Consider the following 20791-nt stretch of genomic DNA (forward strand, 5'->3'; position numbering starts at 1 on the left):
GTCCTGAATGCCAAGCGTCACGTCTGGAAGAAACCTGGCATCATCCCTACGGTGAAGTATGGTGGTGGCAGCAACATGCTGTGGGGATGTTTTTCAGCGGCAGGGACTGGGAGACAAGTCAGGATCGAGAAAGACGAACAGATCCAAGTACAGAGAGATCCTTGATGAAAAGCTGCTCCAGAGCACTCAGGACTTCTGACTGGGGTGAATGTTTACCTTCTAACAGGACAGTGACCAAAGCACACAGCCAAGACAACACAGGAGGAGCTTCGGGACAAGTTTCTGAATGTCCCTGAGTGGCCCAGCCAGAGCCCGGACTTGAACTCGATCGAACATCTCTGGAGAGACCTGAAAATAGCTGTGCAGCGACGGGCCCCATCCAACCTGACAGAGCTTGAGTGGATCTGCAGAGAAGAATGGGAGAAACTCTCCAAATACAGGTGTGCTGAGCTTGTAGCATCATACTCAAGAAGACTCAAGGATTTAATCACTGGCAAAAGTGCTTCAACAAAGTACTGAGTAAAGGGTTTGAATACTTATGTGTATGGGATATATTTTTTCATCAATTTGCAAAAATGTATAAAAATGTGTTTTTGCTTTGTCATTATGGTGTATTATATGAGATTGATTAGGGGGGGGGGACAATTTAATCCATTTTAGGATAAGGCTGTAATGTAACAAAATATGGAAAAGGTCAAGGGGTCTGAATACTTTCCGAATGCACCGTAGGTTGAGACATGAGGTCAGACATGTTGAGACATGTGAACAGACATGAGACAAGGTGAGACAGAGGGCGAGATGTAAAATGGAACAGGTTGAGGCACGGTGAAACCCAAACTGAACGCTGGTTGGTAGTGGAGGTAAGAGGGCTCACCATCCTCACCATCTCTCTGAGTTTGCTGTGGTGTGAAGCGGACTCCTCGGGGGTTGACGTAATCCATGTCGTGTATTGAGGCCGAGTCTGACTGCTCCGTCACAGAGTCTCTGTCCTCCAAGACCTCAGGGATGGACTCCACCGAAGCTGACTGGGCACGATCCACCTGCCTCCCCTCAGACTGGCAGGGGAAACAGAAACAGAGTATGAACATTGATGAGCTCCAACAGACTTAATTCAAATATGCACAAAATGACACAACATAGCTGCTTCCAATGCCCCGCCCCCACCCTCACCCCACCTGAGCATCCAGGCGTCCAGGCTCTGTGGAAGGGCTAGTTGCTGTGCCTGGGGTGGTGGCGACAGAGCTGCTCTGGTCCAGGTCTGTCAGGTCCTCTCTGGAGGTGGCCTTGGAGCAGGTGTCCAGGCCGCTGTCTGTGGGGCTAGACATGGAAGAGGCCATGCTGTCTGGGACAGACAAACTAACCTGCTCGATGAAAAGGTCACCACCTGGTAGACACAAACCGACCATGGTTAGATACATCAGATGTTTTGTGGTTGGAGACCGCCTCTATAGATGTATTCACAATATACATTTTCCCACTTTAGAGTGCCTGACAGTATAAATGTTGATATATCTATGATGTTTAAATTTGATTGACATAAAATGAAGCCCCCTTGGACCAAATATGATTTGATTTACAGAAGAGGCATTTGCTCATTACTAAAGGAAGCGTTTGTTGTTGATGTTGTGGCGTGGCATGCATTGATATCGTCGGTCAATGGTCTGTTTTCCGGTTATTGCAACGTGGTAGCAGTAATAGATGAAAAGTTAATTTAAAAGATCATAGAAGTGCTGGAGTGGGGTTTAGCAGTCCCGACCTCTCTGACGGCAACGGGGGTTCAAGCCTCTGCTCGGCAGACAATCCTTCCTTAATGTACTACCTCCCATGTCTATCCCCAGGACCTGGTTTCTAACTCAGTCTAAAAAAAACAATAAAATCTCACCAGTGAGGTTGTTGTGGCTAAGGGTGGCGGGAGGGGCCTGCTCCAATCCGCCCGAGGCGCTTCGTACCATGTGATGGGGGGGCCGGGGCGAGCGTTTCTGCTTCTTCCACTTTGATGACTCGCTCATCCCACCAGCGCGCATCTTCAACTGGAACCAGTAGAACACACTCAGTAAACAGTCACACACAACCGCTGACTATGCGCTTGGCTAGAGGGTGTTGTAATATCACATTGTACAGATGAGGGTATTGCATCAGGTTGGACTTTTAAAAGCAATAGGATCCTTCTGGACCATTTACACACTTGGACAGTGACCGTCTTAAAACAGAAAGTAAACAGACCGACATCTGAAAACACAAGACAGTGACCGTACACAAAAACGCAGCCACATGCTTCATTCTGTTTAGCAAATGCTGAGACTGCATAGAAGTATCCCCAATGACAAGATACAATATACCTATGAGGGTGAATTATAAGACTATACAACAAAAAGTGACAATCACAAGAAACAAATTCAAGCAACCATCACAAAAATGCACGCAGTAAGATCTGTTTCATTCTACAAACTAACCCCATGGCATGGTTTGTGTACTCTACACATCTAACAAAATCAATACATTTATCATTAGATGCATCTACAATATGGTATACAAATATTTTAACAATTTTGGCCCCCATCGCATTGTGTATGAATCTTCAAAAGGGGGTGGCAAATGGGTTCTGAACGAGAAGGGAGGAGGGGCAGGGTGGATAGGAAGGAGGGATGGTCATTCTCCAACTGAGGCACCAGAGTCTCCTTACCTGCACTCGTTTGTTTTTCCACAAGATATTGTAAGCCTCAGGAGAGAAGGGGGCAGGTGCCCGTGATTAGTGATGGACGACATTTTAGCAGTAGCACACAGACAAGACACTCAGTCAGTGATGCATGGGGGCGAACAGAGCACCATGCAAACTCCCCAGGGATGGGTTTGTTTGGGGAAGGGGTGGTGGATTAGGAGGCTCCATACGAAGATGTTGAAGAATGAGCAGACAAAACAGTGAAGGGCAGGCAATCAGACAGAACGGCAGGTTTCATATTGGAACTGCTTCAAGCCCATTACTATTTTTATTTGTACGATTTGTACATTTGGAGTCTTGGTTTGATGAGGTATGATTGTGAAACAAAAGTCACTTGGAGTTTTTTTGTGGTGTGAGGCTAAACCAGAAATGTCAGCGAAATGTCCGATCTAAGCTACACGATGCAAATATACAAAAATGGTTATGACTACAACTTATTTTGTCGTACAGCCTGAAACTATTAGCCAACATTTATTTTCCATTAAATTAAGTTTAATTAAGTTGTTAAGTGGGAAAAACTATTTGAATAATGGATGTAAAATTTGTGTTATGGAAATATGAAATTCCTTGAAACCAAAGTTCTAAGAAAATGCTGAAATATCCCTCAAATGCATCTTCATGCATTCACTCCAGAAAGCCATGCTATCCTGGCCCATTTCAATGCACTAGCGAGAGCCAATGGAAAGTTGTGGCTTTATCAAGTACCCTCTCTAAGCCCCTCTGATTGGTGTTTATAGGCTGTTCTGCACAAATAAGATCCTGTGTGTCCAGGATACAGGATGGGATCTGTGGGAGGGAACACAGGCAAATGAGCAGTTTGAAAGGAGGAACTCAAAGAAAATCAACAAAGGACAAAAACATTTTTGAAGGCAGCATCCGATGAGACAGAGGTGATACTGGGAAAGAACGCCATCTTGATGGGTGGAAGCAGAGGGAGGGAAGGGCATTTGGGGTATCCAGTTTCAATCCTGTACCACAAGACAAGATATTATTATTGTGTAAAGACACTTTTCTGTTTAGCTGTGAGGGAGTAGACACCCAGTAAAAAAGGTTACATTTCTTCCCTGTTGGATACTTCATGCACTCTAGTTTCAGAACCAAGAGGGTTTGTTGCGGTGGCCATCCCTGCAGAGTACAATGATTATTCACAGCACCATGGGGATGACAGGAACAAGGGGAGACAAAGGGAGGGGGTATTGCAAGCAAATTAGTCATAGCCAGAGAGTAGTGGCACATTCAACATCTAGGCCTAATTTGAGTTTACCTTCTTCATGTTAGCACCCACAAAACTTTTGGCCTCTTCTTTAAATTGGGGTAGTCTGGAAGAAAAATGGAAAATAGATGTCAATTGTCTGACAAATACAAACAATTCTTTCCAACCTCTGTGTTGCGCCCCTGTGCCTTCTCAACCTCTACTGTCAATTCAAGGTAATTCATTCATCAGCCACCGTGAGGTGACAGGAAACCTGATATCCACCCCAACAAAGCAGTTTGTCCATTTGCAGACAATATTTAAAGATGAGTCACTTTCAATTCAACCTGCACACTGAATATGCAGGGTGAGAGCACAGATGGTTTTAAGCCCTAGAAAACTTTGTGACGCCAAGGGAAGTAGCTACATGCATAACACCGTTTAGACTAACATGGAGACTAGTCTGACTGTTCTTAAATACCACACTGAAAGAAATCTATTGTGTAACCTCAATATCCATGCAGGGACAAAGAACCTGTACATTTGTTGGTAATCTTAGCTGAAATAATTTGTAATCTCTCAAAGGCTTGCAGACAGAAGAAGAGAAACAGCTGGTGTACAAGTTGACAATTGCTTTACAAAAGGTATTTTTTTTAACTAACCAAACTTCCATGAAAATAATCATAAACAGACAGAGAGCGAGAGAGAGAACAATGCTTATGAGACACTAGGCTGACAGAAGACAGAAGCAATCTGTCTCGGAGGGCATTTATTCCCGGACCCAGATGAGCTTCTCAGTGGCTTGGTGAGATGAGCTGGGCAGCGTAATGTTCTCTAATGCATCACACATTGTCTGAGAGCCTTGTGCTCTGTGGACTCTTGGGCTTTGCGGCGAATGAGATGTCACTGGCTGTCTCACACACACACACAGAGAGAGAGACGGGCCCCTGACGTTAACTCCCGCGTTAATGGTCTTGTCTTGCAAGCTCGATTATTGGATGATCTGTGGGTCCAACAGATTAACATCCCTAATACTTTCAGCAGGCGATCTAAGCCTCCTCATGAGCACTCGATGAGATCCGCTGCCCATTACGCCCAGCCTGGGGGGGGGGGGCTGCCCAAGGCGCTCACATCTTTATTATGGACGAGCTGTGGACAAGAGGGGCGGCTGGCCAGCCAATAAAGACACCGACAAATGAGCACGTGGTATTATAGGCATCCTCAAGGTACTTGACTGTTGGGAAAAGGGCAGTAATAGGCCTACTTTTTTCTTTTATACCACGGACACAGACGCCTCCTTTGACTGCAACGGCTGTCATTATTTTCTATTTGAATATCCGACAACCAATACACAGTGCTGCAAGAAATATGATAACAAGCTGATACGGTGCATAACAACTCCCAGCACTGACACAAACGGACCAAGAACGTGCTGACGGTGACGTGGTGATATCAACTGGCTCTATTGTGAAAGACAACACCATGTTTTTTAACAAATCCTGCATCAAATAGCCTCGTCTGACATCCACGCGCCTCCATTACACCGTGACTATATTTTGTTTGTTCTCGCGGTGGTGGTGGTGGAGGGGGGGCTCTAATACATTTAGAGAATGAGACGACTCTATTCCCGATTATTTTCGGATCATTTCTGGCAGGATTAATGACCATGCTAATGCTGCATGTGTGTGTTTATGGGGGAGCCGCTCCTCTTCATCTATATGCAGATCATACATCTGCCGCTCTTCTGCAGGCTCATCATGTGAGACGACGACGTGAGTGGAAGTCTAATGTATGGGCCTCTGGGAGAGGAGGTGGGGAAGCGATGTGGAGCCACCCTATGCTAAATACCGGTAGAAAAAGCATGTTATTGCATTAGTGAACCAGTGACCTCTGAATGCAGAGGCATATTAAGATGCAAAGTGTTGCTGAGGACTTTAACGTATTTAACGATAATACCTATTGAGGCTTCCGAGGCATTATACCCCACCACCAGTTGATGGTAAAACAACTTTAGCATTAAAATCTTTGAACGATGACCATTGTTGCTTTAACGTCAGTGGTGTAGTGGAGGGTATACACAGGTATTTGCCGTATTCTTCCGGTGGGCATTGCGTGTACTCACTTCTTAATCCCCACTGATGCGTATCAAAGTGGAGTTATACGCCTATCAATTATTTAGTACAATAGAGAAATCATGCACAAAGTAGCTAACACAAAGCACTTGAAATATATTCATGTGCTGCACACATAACGGTAGCCTGGTTTCAGAGGAATATCATCTGTGGGCAGCGAGAGAGCACGCAGCTCTCAACTGGTTGTTGCATTGAGCAGCTCACAGAAGAACGACATTGGTAGCCGGTAGGTAGGAAAGACGTTTCAACTTATATCTACCAGTAAATAGTAACTTAGGCAACAATGGGTATGCAAACAAGGTACTGAAAAAAGTTTGGTGTGAAGTCTTGGTTGAATCTTTCGGATGTGCACGTCAGTCATCATGGGCTGTTTGAATGAACACATCTAAATTAAATATTGACTGAAGTAAGCCTACCCTGTCAAAATGCTAGTGATGATTTGTATCAATCAGGAGGGCATTTGTTTTGCAAACTCTGCAATGGGATATTGTACAGTACCTAAAAAAAGTGTCTCCTGATGTGGTTTAAGAATTGTGGTAGAACCGTATTTTTCAAATATATTTTTATTTAAAAAAAGTTAGATTATGAGAGTGACAACCTGATAAATCTATAGGAAAACATTATGTATTTTTTAAATCTCCTTTTTTAATTTTGTGGCAAAATTAGAGTAGACCGACTTCTCTAGGTACCACGACACCACAGTTTACCAATGTTGTTTACAAAAACATTGGTTCACAGGTCTTATGACGAGGGCAGGGACTTTCATATGGAGTTTAAGTTTACTAAATTATCTTCAAATTAAAGTGTCCCATACTTGTATAATTAAACAGATTTGCAATTTAAACAGAGCACAGTGAAGTAAGCCCTAACCCTACACCTTTCCCTCCCAGTGGTTTCTGGGTAGGTGCTCTAATCCAATAACCTAATAGAAATGGGTCTCAAAAGACAAACTGGAAGTTAATTTCCTGAAGGTTTCCAGTCACAGTGTACTGTGGGGGGGGATTGAACTTGTCACACACACACACCCAACCCCGTTTACCTGGAGAACAGCAGCTGCACCATGTCTACCAGTGTGTGTTCGGCTGATTTCCTCAGGAGCTCTGTGGAGAGGGCAAAACAAACAGGGCAGGTGCCATTAGAGCCCAGAGGACAAGAGGAGAGAGGCCAGGCTGGGACCTCCTGTCTGTATGCGTTTGGCCAGGATTAGGGGGGTTTTCTGTTAATGCACATCTCAGGGACTGGGGGAGGGGTAAGGGGTGTTAGTGAACTAAGGGCAGAAGGCCTGGAGGGGGTGAGCGTTGGAGTTGAGCGGTAGAACTCATATTGTTAGGCTGGTGTGATGGAGGACCCCAGAGGCCATGGAAGCTAAACGTTCCCATCTACAAGTTCCTGATATTTTTCCCCTGGAAAAGCATCATAAAATACAGCTTAGCGTTCCTTTCTAACACAGCATGTGGACTAGAAGTGTGTATCAATCCCTGGGAGAACTACAGAGAGAGAACTCACCGCTGAGGCGCACCTCGAAGCAGATGCGGAAACACGACTGCATGATCTCGCACACAGACTCGTTGGTCAGGTGGGCTCCGACGGGCGTGAGCAGCAAGGTCCTCAGGACCTGTCACGGCAGACGCAGTGTGTGTGTGTGTGTATGTGTGAGTGTGTGCGTAACATTCAGAGTGGTCATCTCAGGTTCTTTTACGAGGTATCATAAAGTAAATGTTCCAGCCTCAAAGGGAATCCAGCCAGGGTATTCATGCACGTAAGACACTTGTATCAAAGTTAAAATGACAACCGATCCCCCATATAGTGAAGTGTCATACTATGACAGAGTACTACTGTAAACAGGGTGACAGTTGATATGCAGCCCTTAGGCTTGTTTGAAATAAACACATTTGATTAATCATTTTCTGGTGCACCGTTACCTGAAAGATTTTAGCTAGAAGATTACCTGTAGGATTTTCATGAGCACCACTTCATCGCTGGCGGGGTCCGTCCCTACGAATCTGGCGTGTGTGACGGCGTCTGCCATGTTCTCAATGGCCTCCGCTGCCGCCTCATGGTTAGCATCTGCATAGGACAGACAACAACAAGTCCGCAGTCGTCATCGTCTTTTTCCACAGACATTTTATAAAACAGCTTCTTTCATACACTGCTCATTCAAGCTGCCAAGTTCCACTCAACACTTCAGCTGAATTAAAGTGACAAATTAATCTGAATCCAATCCAGGTTGTATCACAACCGGCCATGATTGGGAGTCCCATGTGGCGGCATGCAATTGGCCCAGCATTGTCCGGGTTTGGCCGGTGTAGGCAGTCATTGTAAATAAGAATTTGTTCTTAACTGACTTGCCCAATTAAATAAAGGTTAAATAGAAATAAAATGAAGCTGTGAGAGGCACATTACACTGTTCAAATCTGGATAGCAGGTAGCCTACCAGTGGTTAGAGGCAGGTAGCCTACCAGTGGTTAGAGGCAGGTAGCCTACCAGTGGTTAGAGGCAGGTAGCCTACCAGTGGTTAGAGGCAGGTAGCCTACCAGTGGTTAGAGGCAGGTAGCCTACCAGTGGTTAGAGGCAGGTAGCCTACCAGTGGTTAGAGGCAGGTAGCCTACCAGTGGTTAGGGGCAGGTAGCCTACCAGTGGTTAGGGGCAGGTAGCCTACCAGTGGTTAGGGGCAGGTAGCCTACCAGTGGTTAGGGGCAGGTAGCCTACCAGTGGTTAGGGGCAGGTAGCCTACCAGTGGTTAGGGGCAGGTAGCCTACCAGTGGTTAGGGGCAGGTAGCCTACCAGTGGTTAGGGGCAGGTAGCCTACCAGTGGTTAGGGGCAGGTAGCCTACCAGTGGTTAGGGGCAGGTATCCTACCAGTGGTTAGGGGCAGGTATCCTACCAGTGGTTAGGGGCAGGTATCCTACCAGTGGTTAGGGGCAGGTATCCTACCAGTGGTTAGGGGCAGGTATCCTACCAGTGGTTAGGGGCAGGTATCCTACCAGTGGTTAGGGGCAGGTAGCCCAGTGGTTAAAGGCAGGTAGCCCAGTGGTTAGAGGCAGGTAGCCCAGTGGTTAGAGGCAGGTAGCCTACTGGTTAGAGGCAGGTAGCCTACCAGTGGTTAAAGGCAGGTAGCCTACCAGTGGTTAAAGGCAGGTAGCCTACCAGTGGTTAAAGGCAGGTAGCCTACCAGTGGTTAAAGGCAGGTAGCCTACCAGTGGTTAAAGGCAGGTAGCCTACCAGTGGTTAAAGGCAGGTAGCCTACCAGTGGTTAAAGGCAGGTAGCCTACCAGTGGTTAAAGGCAGGTAGCCTACCAGTGGTTAAAGGCAGGTAGCCTACCAGTGGTTAAAGGCAGGTAGCCTACCAGTGGTTAAAGGCAGGTAGCCCACCAGTGGTTAAAGGCAGGTAGCCCAGTGGTTAAAGGCAGGTAGCCCAGTGGTTAGAGGCAGGTAGCCCAGTGGTTAGAGGCAGGTAGCCCAGTGGTTAGAGGCAGGTAGCCTAGTGGTTAGAGGCAGGTAGCCTAGTGGTTAGAGGCAGGTAGCCTACTGGTTAGAGGCAGGTAGCCTACTGGTTAGAGGCAGGTAGCCCAGTGGTTAGAGGCAGGTAGCCTAGTGGTTAGAGGCAGGTAGCCTAGTGGTTAGAGGCAGGTAGCCTAGTGGTTAGAGGCAGGTAGCCCAGTGGTTAGTGTTGGGCCAGTAACCGAAAGGTTGCTGGATCGATTCCCTGAGCTGACAAGGTAAAAAAAATCTGTCGATCTGCCCGTGAACAAGGCAGTTAACCCAATGTTCCCCGGTAGGCCATCATTGTAATTAAGAATTTGTTCTTAACCGACTTGCCTAGTTAAATAAATGTTCAATAAAAAAATCTAATTAAAAAAAGCATTGTCCTTCAAAACAAGATAGAACGGAGAAGGGGAAAGTTGCAGTAGGTGGCCAGTTCAAAGAAGGCAGGTCGAGGACCGTATTATTGAGAAGAAAGCACATTGACATTACCCTCTTTTTAACAGATGTCAGCACTGTGCAACAAGCCAACCTGTGAAACGTTTGATATTCACAAAATCAGAGGCAGAAATGGTTTTCCAGACCAACTAAAGCACAAATCCACCAATATGATCAGAGAGGACACATTTTGGTCAATTGAAGCGATTGAATCATTAACATGGCTAAAAAGCCAAGTAAAATACCATTTTAAGGCAAGAGGGGAAACTAAACAAATCTAGGACTGCATCATTACGTGAATGCATGTTTGATGCAGAGAGACAGCTGCTGTCAAACAGATAATGCAGCGAGAACGCAGCTTTTCTGACAAGTGATATGACTGGACTATTGATCCAATAAGTCTTACACATCTGATGGTCACACACACACATCTGATGGTCACACACACACACACACACACACACACACACACACAACCCCAATCTAGCTGGTCCATCCAGAAGGTCCTTCAAAGCCTGGAGATCTAATCACCAGATGTGGCCTTTTGTGGGCAGTGCTGGCCAATTGGCTGTCTAGGCAACAGGAGCCAGTGTTTTGAAACCCAACCGGAGCCAGATAGCAGCCTGGAGCCAGCATGTTTTTCTTTCCCCATCGCTCTTAAAGGAGCATTTCATTAACTAGGTCTAATAAGTGCAGAGCATACTAGGGGAAGGAGTGGAATAATAAGTGAAAGCTTTTCCAGGTAGAGCCATGACGCCACACAACATTCCATCTATTGATAGAAACAATAGGAGTGGTTTAGGCCGGGGGAGGGGTTTAGCCTGACCGTCGATAATCTCTGTCATTAGCAAAATGAAGAGGGAGAAGTGACTTTCCAGTTGAGATGCTTAACAAATGAGTGTGTGTAAAGTTCTGGAGCGTTTGTCGACGCTTTGAGTAAACTTGAGTGAATGATACGAGTCACCGGGTTAGCAGACTGAAACTGAGTCATGCCAACGTCCCTCAAGATGCGAGGGCAACAACAACCGTGGAAGTTGTGCTGAAAACGTCTCATCTCACCACAGAAACTGGAGCCACGGGCTATCCAGCAGAATGTCAGAAGTGATATAAAATACTAATCCCTCTTGGCAGTGTCTCCAGAGGATGGCCTATGAAGGGATGGACCATTGTTAAAATAACACCAGAGACTGGCTGTGTGTGTGTGTGTGTGTGTGTGTGTGTGTGTGTGTGTGGTTAGAGAGGAGCTGGAAAGGCTGACTAGCAATGCTGCCGAGTGAAAGAGGAGAGTGGATTTCAGAATGCCACACACACACACCAAAACTCCACATACTGTACAATGACCAATACATCTCCTCAAACCAAACAAAAGGACTGGTGCTATCACCTGGTCTAAGTGAAGTCAGGTTTGCTCACTTGTTCCCCTTCTGAAAGTCACTACAACCCATTGTCAGACAGCCCAGGTAACATTTTAATAAAATACCTTTTGAAGTCCTATAAAATGCCTTTTTTTAATGTAAAACACTCATTAGAAAACCAGTGTGATATTTTACGCCTCTTCTAAGCGGGTAGTGGTGGCAAATGCTCATTTGAGCCGTCCTATGGGCCCTATAAGGCTGTTGTGGCCATGGCTGCTCTAGGCAGGCTGAGTGGAACTTCCTCTGGGCTCTGAGGGATGTGGTTGAGGAGCGGAGTGGAGAGGAGAAGAGACGGGTGGGGATCGGGATGTCTGTCAGTGGAGGGGCTTAGGCCAGCACTCCCTCCATGCCAGCAGACCTCAGGCCATAGATTGAGCGGAATTAGCCCTCACTAAATGAAATGTCCCCCTCTTTTCTTCTCTGGACCCCCCAGGGAGACCGGGGGGCGGGACAGGCAGGGCCCTTTGCTAACAGAGGAAGGGAGACATGGGACAAAGGGACGACGTGAGGGGAAACATGTTCAGCGTGGCACACAGGGTTAAAGGAACAAGGCTACATGCTGTGGTGTGGTTCTCCTGAGAGTAATGTGTGCAAACTTGCACTGCGCCCTCCTCACCACATCGCAGGCACAGGAGACAGCAGAGCTCTGTAATCATTCAAAGACAAAGCAAAACCACAACGTCTATTACAAGAAAGCAGACAGACGAAGAGGGACGTATTTAGCATGCCACCAGTGGTCGCATTATCCCTGTTATTAGCATGTTTTGGCAATTGGACTTCTCAGTCGTGATACTTGAAGGCAACTCTTCTTTGTTTCCATATATACTGTATAGTGAGGAAAAACTCAGTGAAATCGATCCCTATTCAATGTAAGCTGATGTTGCAAAATTAAAATTAGATTCTATTTAGTGATAGTTTTAACATACATCTAGATGGGAAAAAATATAACTGACATATTCCCATAAAATAAATGATCAAAAACTAGTGAGTGACAGACCAGGAAATCTGATCATTTTTGCCACTGCAGCCAGCAGATGGCAGTGTTTATCAGGATCAGCCCTCTGCCTGTCTTGGTGTCAGTAATTCACGACTAACAGAAGTCAATTTAAACCTCTTACCTCAACTACCTCACTTGAACAACGGAGTGACAAATGGACAATTGAGTAAAAATGACTATTTGAGATGTTTCCTTTGGCTGGTGTTTCGAAAGCGAGAGGCGTTTTCTCAAAGTATTGCTAGATGGAGTAAACCTTCATGTGCAGTACTAGTATGTGCTACAGGTCATATCCTTAGTTAATATCGATAGCAAGCTCTCATAAATGTCTGGAATACAGAGGGATAACTAAGCTGACTTTTCACTGGCGACAATCAGACTGGTGGTAAATGTCTCATTAGTATAAAAGCCCTTTGACTCTGAAAGGTCATTCATCCAATCTCATATTCCTCTATGAACATGATACAGACTGTCTCTTGTTCACCTGGTTATTAAGGTAACAGGTTGCTCTCTGACTCTGCAGTCAATTCTAAATTACTAGCTACTGGCACTTCCTCAAAATGACTGTCGTAAGTACCAGAAAACAACCTGGGTAGTATTAGGAACTTTTTGGTCTGAAATAGTAATTAAGCCGTGTAATTTGGCACTACTTACTTGCTAATCAACGAGACCTCAGAACCAACGTGATTACCAGCCCTTGAATAAGTTATTCTAGTGAATAATGTTAAAATCTAAATAGATGACATTTCTAAATCAATTTCAGTAGGTTACAACATTTTCAGGAAGGCGTAGAATTTATTTGACAATTTAAATCACAATACAGCATCGATAAAAATCTGTCGCAACTCTTATTTCACATTTCAGTAAAACGTTTCCAAGTATTTAACTACAGCTACACGACATTTACTGTACAGTAATATCCAGTTGAAAAACGAATGTATTAATGTCCAATACAATCAGTACCTCGTAACCATTATCAGTTTCTTAATATGTCCCACGACTGTGTGCTCCAACTAGCCACTCGCCATGTGAGCAGACTAAGATGGAGGCTAGGGGAAAGCAATGCCTTTGACTTCAGTGTTAACAAGCTGGGAAAGACCTCACAGCATTTGAGGAACACGGGTTGAATTCAAACAGAGGGTAATATCTGAGCGTGTCATATCTTTCTCTTCATTCTGCGCTGGAGGGCCATTGTCTTGAGAGTTGCTGGGTCACGTTTCCATGGTTACCTGTCCCTTTGAACCCCGCTGATGAGGTGTGTGCGTGCGTGCGCGCGCGGGCGGGGGGGGGGTTACAGGATTAGGAAGCAGGCGTTGGGTTTTGAGTGACGGACAGCAGCTCTGGGAGTAGGGAAGTGATTTGTGAGGGGGTGGACTGTGATGGTGTGTGCTTGTGACTGTGATGCATGTGAGTGCGGTGTGGGTTGTGTGTTTGAGTGCGTTCATGCGTGCGTGTGTCTAGATTCAGTTTGCCAGGTATTCTAAGGGCTTGTTGGATCAGTCAGAAAATGACATCGTAGCAATGGTCATGGAGCTGAAATCAAATTACACCTAGCCTACCTTTCACATATGTTTTATTAACTGAATATTGGACAATGTAACAGCTGAATGATAAAAATACAGCTCAATAAGAAGTTCAGGACAGGGATGCGTTAAATGGTGTTATTCAATGTGCCGATGGCACTTATTTAATTTAGAGAGGGGTTGCAGCTGTTTCAACGGTCAGAGATGTACTGTACCATCATTTATCCACCCCCTGCCATTTAGAATAACATCTGGCGATGCTTATTTCACACTTTTAACAACAACTGGCGGACGCCTGCCATATTTTCACGATGATGCTAGAAAGGACAGGCTGTGCTATTTGTGTGATAAAAAACAAGTCCATTTAGGCATTGCTAGTGAGAACACATCATTCTTGGTTTGCCTAAATCCAGAGGGAGTCCATGAAGACAGTTCTCACAGATTGACAACAGTGTTTCCCCAATATTAATTTAGCAGAGACGCCCTGTTGCTGCTAAATTGTTGCCGCCACTCCAAAAATAAAAATAAAATATTTTAAAAATATTTCTGCTGACACGCTTTTAAAAGGATAGTGCGAGGTTTTAGCAATTAAGCCAAATGAACTCATGGAGACAATTTTTATATGTGCAGATTGATGGACGTTGCTAACTTGCGTTAGCGCAATAACGAAGTCCTGCTGGCCCCTCCCCCGCTACATTGTCACGATTGTTGAAAAGATATCCCAGGGGAAACACTGAAAATATAACCAACTCACCCTCTTCATGGAAAGCTGTCTTAAAGAACAATGTAGTGGTCCCACACATAAATATATGTAAGTTTTACTTACAATATTTAGGCTAAATAACTGAGTTTTTCCTAGCCAACTTACTTCAACACCTGCATTGCTTGCGGTTTGGGGTTTTAGGCTGAGTTTCTGTACAGCACTTTGAGATATCAGCTGATTGTATCATCAATGCTTATCAGTAGGACAACAGTGGTCTGACTGACAGCTGTGCTGCTCACCTATGAGGCCGTAGGACAGGAACTTGTTGACAGAGGTGAGGGCCAGGCCTGTGATTGGTCCGGTGGTGTCTTCAGATCGTACCACCTCCAGGAAGGGCCGCAGGAATACGTTAGGCTCCAAATCTGACAGCTCTGTGGAGACAGAGAGGACAGGTCAGTCAACATATTCAACCCTGAACACTGATACTACATATATATAGCAGTGTACTGTACCAAATAGATGTCCTTTTTTCAGTGTTCCAAATCACATGGTCTCCACCATGGAGAAATATTTCTTCCCAATATCTTAATGCTCTCAGTTATCTTCCCTTATCATGGCAGTGGGATCTTCAAATCCCAAGTGTGGTAAGTCTCGGTAGGGCCTTAGCCTCAGTTCTGCTGTTGTGCAAAAACATGCAGAACAGAGTAGTGAACAGCAGTGTGAGGACTTTTCTCTGCTCTCTATAAAAAGGTCTGTGTCAACAGCTCTGGTGCCCCAGGGCAGATCAATGGGGAATTAGCTGCTCAGGAGGTTGTAACCTTCTCCCACTGCTGCAGCACAGTAAGAGATGAGAACAACATGGAGCGAAGTGTGTGTGTGTGTGTGTGTGTGTGTGTGTGTGAGTGAAAGACCGAGGGAGTGAGAGGCATTCAAGAGCCGCCTCTTATTCACCTTGGCAGCACATGGTATCTTATTACAACTCAATTTCCAAAAGCTTTTTTTTAAGGCAGCTGTGTAGGATGTGGGATTTAGCATTAATGAAAATGACTGGAGAGTGACTGGGCTCGGTGTGGGGGTGAGGGTTGCTGGTGGCTCGGAGGGGTCACAGCGACTGGAAGAAATCCCGTAACGACCGACAGTGTTTGCATGTTTACATATTCCATGACAATCACAAAACATATTGACAAAAGACATGGAGTGAAAGACATTGAACAAGCATAAAGCACCCACAAGAGGCAGATTGTGGTGTATAAATGAAAGCCGGGTTACACCACAGACAACAAAACACAGCTGGAGAGGAAGATGCCCCAAATCTTCCTCTTAATCAAGTCACAGAGAAACGAAGATCACTTTGCATCTTTCGCGATGGGAAACCACCTCGGGCCAATCCGAGGAGGTAACTGCTCCATCGGAGGGTAACCAAAAGAACGAGATGGGGGTCGAGAGGGGCTGCAAAATACAAACCAGGTAAAACAACAAACGGACAAATTAGTGGAGTCACGAACAGCGTTTGGCGTGTTGTCGAAACACTGCTTGCCGTAGTAATACCACATGGATTAGGCTTCCTCTAGAGCAGCTACTCTAAACTAAAAAAAAAACTACTTGTGACTTCAAAAAGGCTGAGACGAGCCTTGACCAATTTCCAAGATTGCACGTGACCACCGCGCATTAGCTTGCGATATCCAATATCCCTGCGGCTTGTTCGGAAATCAAATATTTAATAATTTGGACATTTCCACAACCTTTCATCGGACGCCAGTTCGCTCTTAGACTTGCTTCTGAAAGTAATCTTATCCCGCTTGCATTTTCTTTTTCTTCATTTTTTGGGGGATCTGATGTTTTCTTTGTATTCCCCATGAAAACCCTCAATGCTCCTTTGATGGGGAAGGTCCATTTGGTGTAAATTTAGCCACAATGCTGAAGTTCCTGCCTGAACAATGGTCTCAAAACAACCACAGGATCACCTGAACGCTTCTGAAAAGTAATCCCCACCCCCATCAGATATCAAGGCAGAAATAACAAAAACAAACTTAGAGGTTGTGTAAACTCCAAAAAGAGAAGGCGACCTATCTATCAATCCATCAGCTCTTAGAAACTTTTAAAGGAGGGGGCTTAGTATCCATTACTTTACAGTTGGGAGAGTAAAAGGGAACCGGGGTGGAGGGTGCTCAAATTAATCCGTCAATAGAGGCTGATAAAGACTTCATCAGAAGCGATCACCCTGTAAGTGCCACGGTTACGTCTCAAAGACCCTCAAATTGGAGAACTCAATTGTGTTGTATTGATCTGGCTGGCCATCGGTGAGTAGGGGCTGGCCCATCAGACAGCTCTCCTGGCAGGCCAGCCCAATCATCTTAAATAAAGGCTAAATATGGCTCTGTACTTCAGCTCAATCTCCAGGGCTTGTGAAGTGAAATAAATAAAGACAGCCCCTGCACCACCACAGTGAGACAATCACACCATAACCAGGTTGACCTCTGGCTGACATTGGCCAATATAAAAAAGGGGGTTAACGTCCCTTACCCATCCATGTATGTATGTATAGCCTATTGCCTCCCAACTCTGTGTGCGCGCGTGTGCGTTAAATATCAGCCACATTAAATACGGTTTGGCATACTAGATTTTACCATTGTTTAAGTCCAATTTGTCTAATACTAAAAAGCTCAGCTAGGACATTTGGCCATGTTGGAACCATCGTCCAGTGTTGCATGGTTGCTGTGAGTCCATAGGGGAGAGTGAGGCTAAATGTAACATGGGTCAATTGTAGGGTAACTTACGGTAAAACACCTCCCTACTTGGCAACCAGGGAAGGGTTTTGGGGGGGAAATTGTGACATGAAGTGGTTTCTGTGAGAAGTACAGGCAGTATTACCCCGGGTGGCAGAACACCTGAAGTTACCTTCACTCCGTTTATGCAAGTTTATTGGGACATAATTGTCATCAATAGGATGCTAAGTAGTTCAAAAATCACATTTGGGATCTAGCTAATGATTAGCCCAATAGGGTAAATGTAGATGGGCAATCCCATGCATCAGCCTATTTATTTATAAACACTATGCGGCATCAGTTGGGCTACAGGTGATAATACTTACTGCTAATAGCATACCTGATAATATCGACTATGCATAGGCTACATGCATGGTCCAATATGTAAAACGTATTTTAAATAATTTTACCAATATATTATTTGGCTAATTTCTGGAGGTGGAAATTATTTTAGATGGTGTCAGCTTAATTATATTTCCATTCATTTTGGAGTAGAATGTCCTTTTTGAAAAGTCACCAGAAATGAATTACTCAGTCCTACATAAAAACCACACTGAATGGTGTGTGCTGCCATGTGTGGCCTACCTCTGCAAACGACCACAGCAGAGACAGAGAGACCCTGAACCTTTGCCCCCAGGAGAGCACCTCAGTCCACACCATCTAACGTATGCACATCTATTGGCAGTGGAGCAGAAAGGGCTTAAAACACAGGGAATACTAGGAGCTGTGCTCCAACTGTAAACTGGCACTGTAATGTAGACTCCAGTAGAAGACATTCACAAGACCACTAAGAGAACGTCCTGATAAACATTCATGTCAGTTTGTTTCCTTTAATGTATCAGTCTACCTATTTGTTGCTGATTTCGTACGGTGAATCTGAATATGGTGGTGAAGTCGAGTAGAAAAACTGCTATGCCTTATCAGAAGAGTGCAGCGCAAGATCAAGGCAGAACTTTATATATGAGAGGGCTGCTTCAGAAGTGAAGAGCAAAAAATTGAACACCGGCAAATACAATAACTATTTATTTTCATACCCAATACATCAAAGCCAAAGAAGATGACATTCTTAGTGCATTGGCAGTAAACCTTTGTTTCTTCAAAGTAGCCATCCTTTGCACAATCTTGGCATTTTCTCAACCAGATTCATGAGGTAGTCACCTGGAATGCATTTCAGTTAACAGATGTGCCTTGTTAAAAGTTAATTTGTGGAATTTCTTTCCTTCTTAATGCGTTTGAGCCAATCAGTTGTGCTGTGACAAGGTAGGGGTGGTATACAGAAGTTAGCCCTATTTGGTAAAAAAAACAAGTCCATATTATGTCAAGAACAGCTCAAATAAGCAAAGAGAAATTACAGTCTATCATTACTTTAAGACATGAACGTCAGTCAATTATGAAAATGTCAAGAACTTTGAAAGTTTCTTCAAGTGCAGTCGCAAAAACCATCAAGCGCTATGATGAAGCTGGCTCTCGCGAGGACCGCCACAGGAAAGGAAGACCCAGAGTTGGCTCTGCTGCAGAGGATCAGTTCATTAGAGGAAACTGCACCTCAGATTGCAGTTCAAATAAATGCTTCAGAGTTCAAGTAACAGACATATCAACATCAACAGCGTGAATCAGGCCTTCATGGTCGACTTACTACAAAGACACCATTATTATAGGACACCAATAAGAAGAAGAGACTTGCTTGGGCCAAGAAACTGGTGGAAATCTGTTCTTTGGTCTGATGACTCCAAATTTGAGATTTTTGGTATCCAACCGCCGTGTCTTTGTGAGACGCACAGTAGATGAACAGATGATCTCCGTATGTGTGGTTCCCAACGTGAAGCATGGAGGAGGTGTGATGGTGCTTTGCTGGTGACATTGTCAGTGATTTTTTAAGAATTCAAGGCACACTTAACAAGCATGGCCGCCACAGCATTCTGCAGGGATACACCATCCCATCTGGTTTGCGCTCAGTGGGACTATCATTTGTTTTTCAACAGGACAATGACCAAACACACCTCCAGGGTGTGTAAGGGCTATTTGAACAAAATGGTAGAGTGTTTGAGTGCTTCATCAGATGACCTGGCCTCCACAATCACCAGACCTCAACCAAATTGAGATGGTTTGGGATGAGTTGGAACGCAGAGTGAAGGAAAACAGCCAACAAGTGCTCAGCGTATGTGGGAACTCCTTCAATACTGCTGGAAAAGCATTCCAGGTGAAGCTGGTTGAGAGAATGCCATGAGTGTGCATCAAGGCAAAGGGTGGCTACTTTGAAGAATCTCAAATATAAAAATACATTTTGATTTGTTTAACTCTTTTTTTTGTTACTACATGATTCCATACGTGTTATTTCATAGTTTTGATGTCTTCACAATTATTCTACAATGTGTAAAATAGTAAAAATAAAGAAAAACCCTTGAATGAGTAGGTGTCCAAACTTTTTACTGGTACTGTATATATTTCCACACTAGGAGATTATAATAATACTATACAATTGTGATAATGCCCTTTTAGTGTAAAAACTGGTTTGGGAAGAAAAAAAAAACTGAAATTTCTGCCTGTTTTGGTGGGATGGAGTTTTAGCCTTCCATGGTGACATCACCATGCGTTAAATAAGACAAATAAGACACAGTTCCAAACCTCTCTGCCAATAACAGCTCATTTCCAGTTTCCCCCTCCCAGACAGTCCTACCAAAATCCTTGCTTTGCTAAGAAGCTGTTTCTTTTTGACCATTTTAATTGAAAACAATCACAGGTACTTAATTATTACCCAGAAATTATTTGAAATTGAGAAAAAAAGAAAAAAAAAGAGGCTGCATTGGACCTTTTAAACAAATAAATACATTGGTTATCACCTAAAGAAAATTACAAGAATGTTCTGTAATATCGTATATAGCTTTGGAACCGTAACATTAAGTACTTTGGAGGAAAATGGGCACGTTTCTCAATATATACACTGAATTTGAGAAGGGATTGTGTGCCGATTAGCTTAGCAACCATGGAACGCAGCATGACAACGTGAACATGATTAGTCGACAGTCTGCTGGGTGCGGCGTTATACATTCCTTCATTGGATTCCCATCTCCTTCCTATAAAATCTCTGGCAACGGCACCTTGCAATGCACTTTGGACTAAAGAGGCAGACAAATAGTAAAATCACACATTTCTCGAGGTAGGAATATCGCAGAAAATATGATCAACGTCTCTTTCGAGAGAAGACATTCTCCCGAGTTTTGACATCGGCCAGTATCGAAATCTGACATGTATGATAGATGTTCTTGCAATCTAAGTCATATTCCTATTAACTTCCAGTGTAATGAGACTATCACAGTTCTACGTCATACCGGACAGATTTCTGCCTACTTGAACACCAATAGCTCACATACACATGAACACATGAAATGACCCTGGAAATTGATCGAACATCACACAGAGATGCACA

At 44.4% G+C, this 20791-nt stretch overlaps 1 protein-coding gene across 1 annotated transcript in view; it reads right to left on the minus strand.

The window, feature by feature from the left end:
* Positions 1–20791, minus strand: part of LOC118369648 (Golgi-specific brefeldin A-resistance guanine nucleotide exchange factor 1-like) — an 85417-nt gene that overhangs the window by 24158 nt on the left and 40468 nt on the right. Inside the window, exons 4-11 of the mRNA XM_052498244.1 lie at positions 14899–15030; positions 7992–8110; positions 7550–7658; positions 7083–7143; positions 3984–4038; positions 1883–2030; positions 1176–1384; positions 884–1055 (exon numbers count right to left, since the gene is read on the minus strand). Of these exons, the coding sequence (XP_052354204.1) occupies positions 884–1055; positions 1176–1384; positions 1883–2030; positions 3984–4038; positions 7083–7143; positions 7550–7658; positions 7992–8110; positions 14899–15030 (1005 nt within the window). The remainder of the gene's footprint in view (positions 1–883; positions 1056–1175; positions 1385–1882; positions 2031–3983; positions 4039–7082; positions 7144–7549; positions 7659–7991; positions 8111–14898; positions 15031–20791) is intronic.

The sequence above is a fragment of the Oncorhynchus keta genome, chromosome 36, assembly GCF_023373465.1.
Source record: "Oncorhynchus keta strain PuntledgeMale-10-30-2019 chromosome 36, Oket_V2, whole genome shotgun sequence".
NCBI lineage: Eukaryota > Metazoa > Chordata > Actinopteri > Salmoniformes > Salmonidae > Oncorhynchus > Oncorhynchus keta.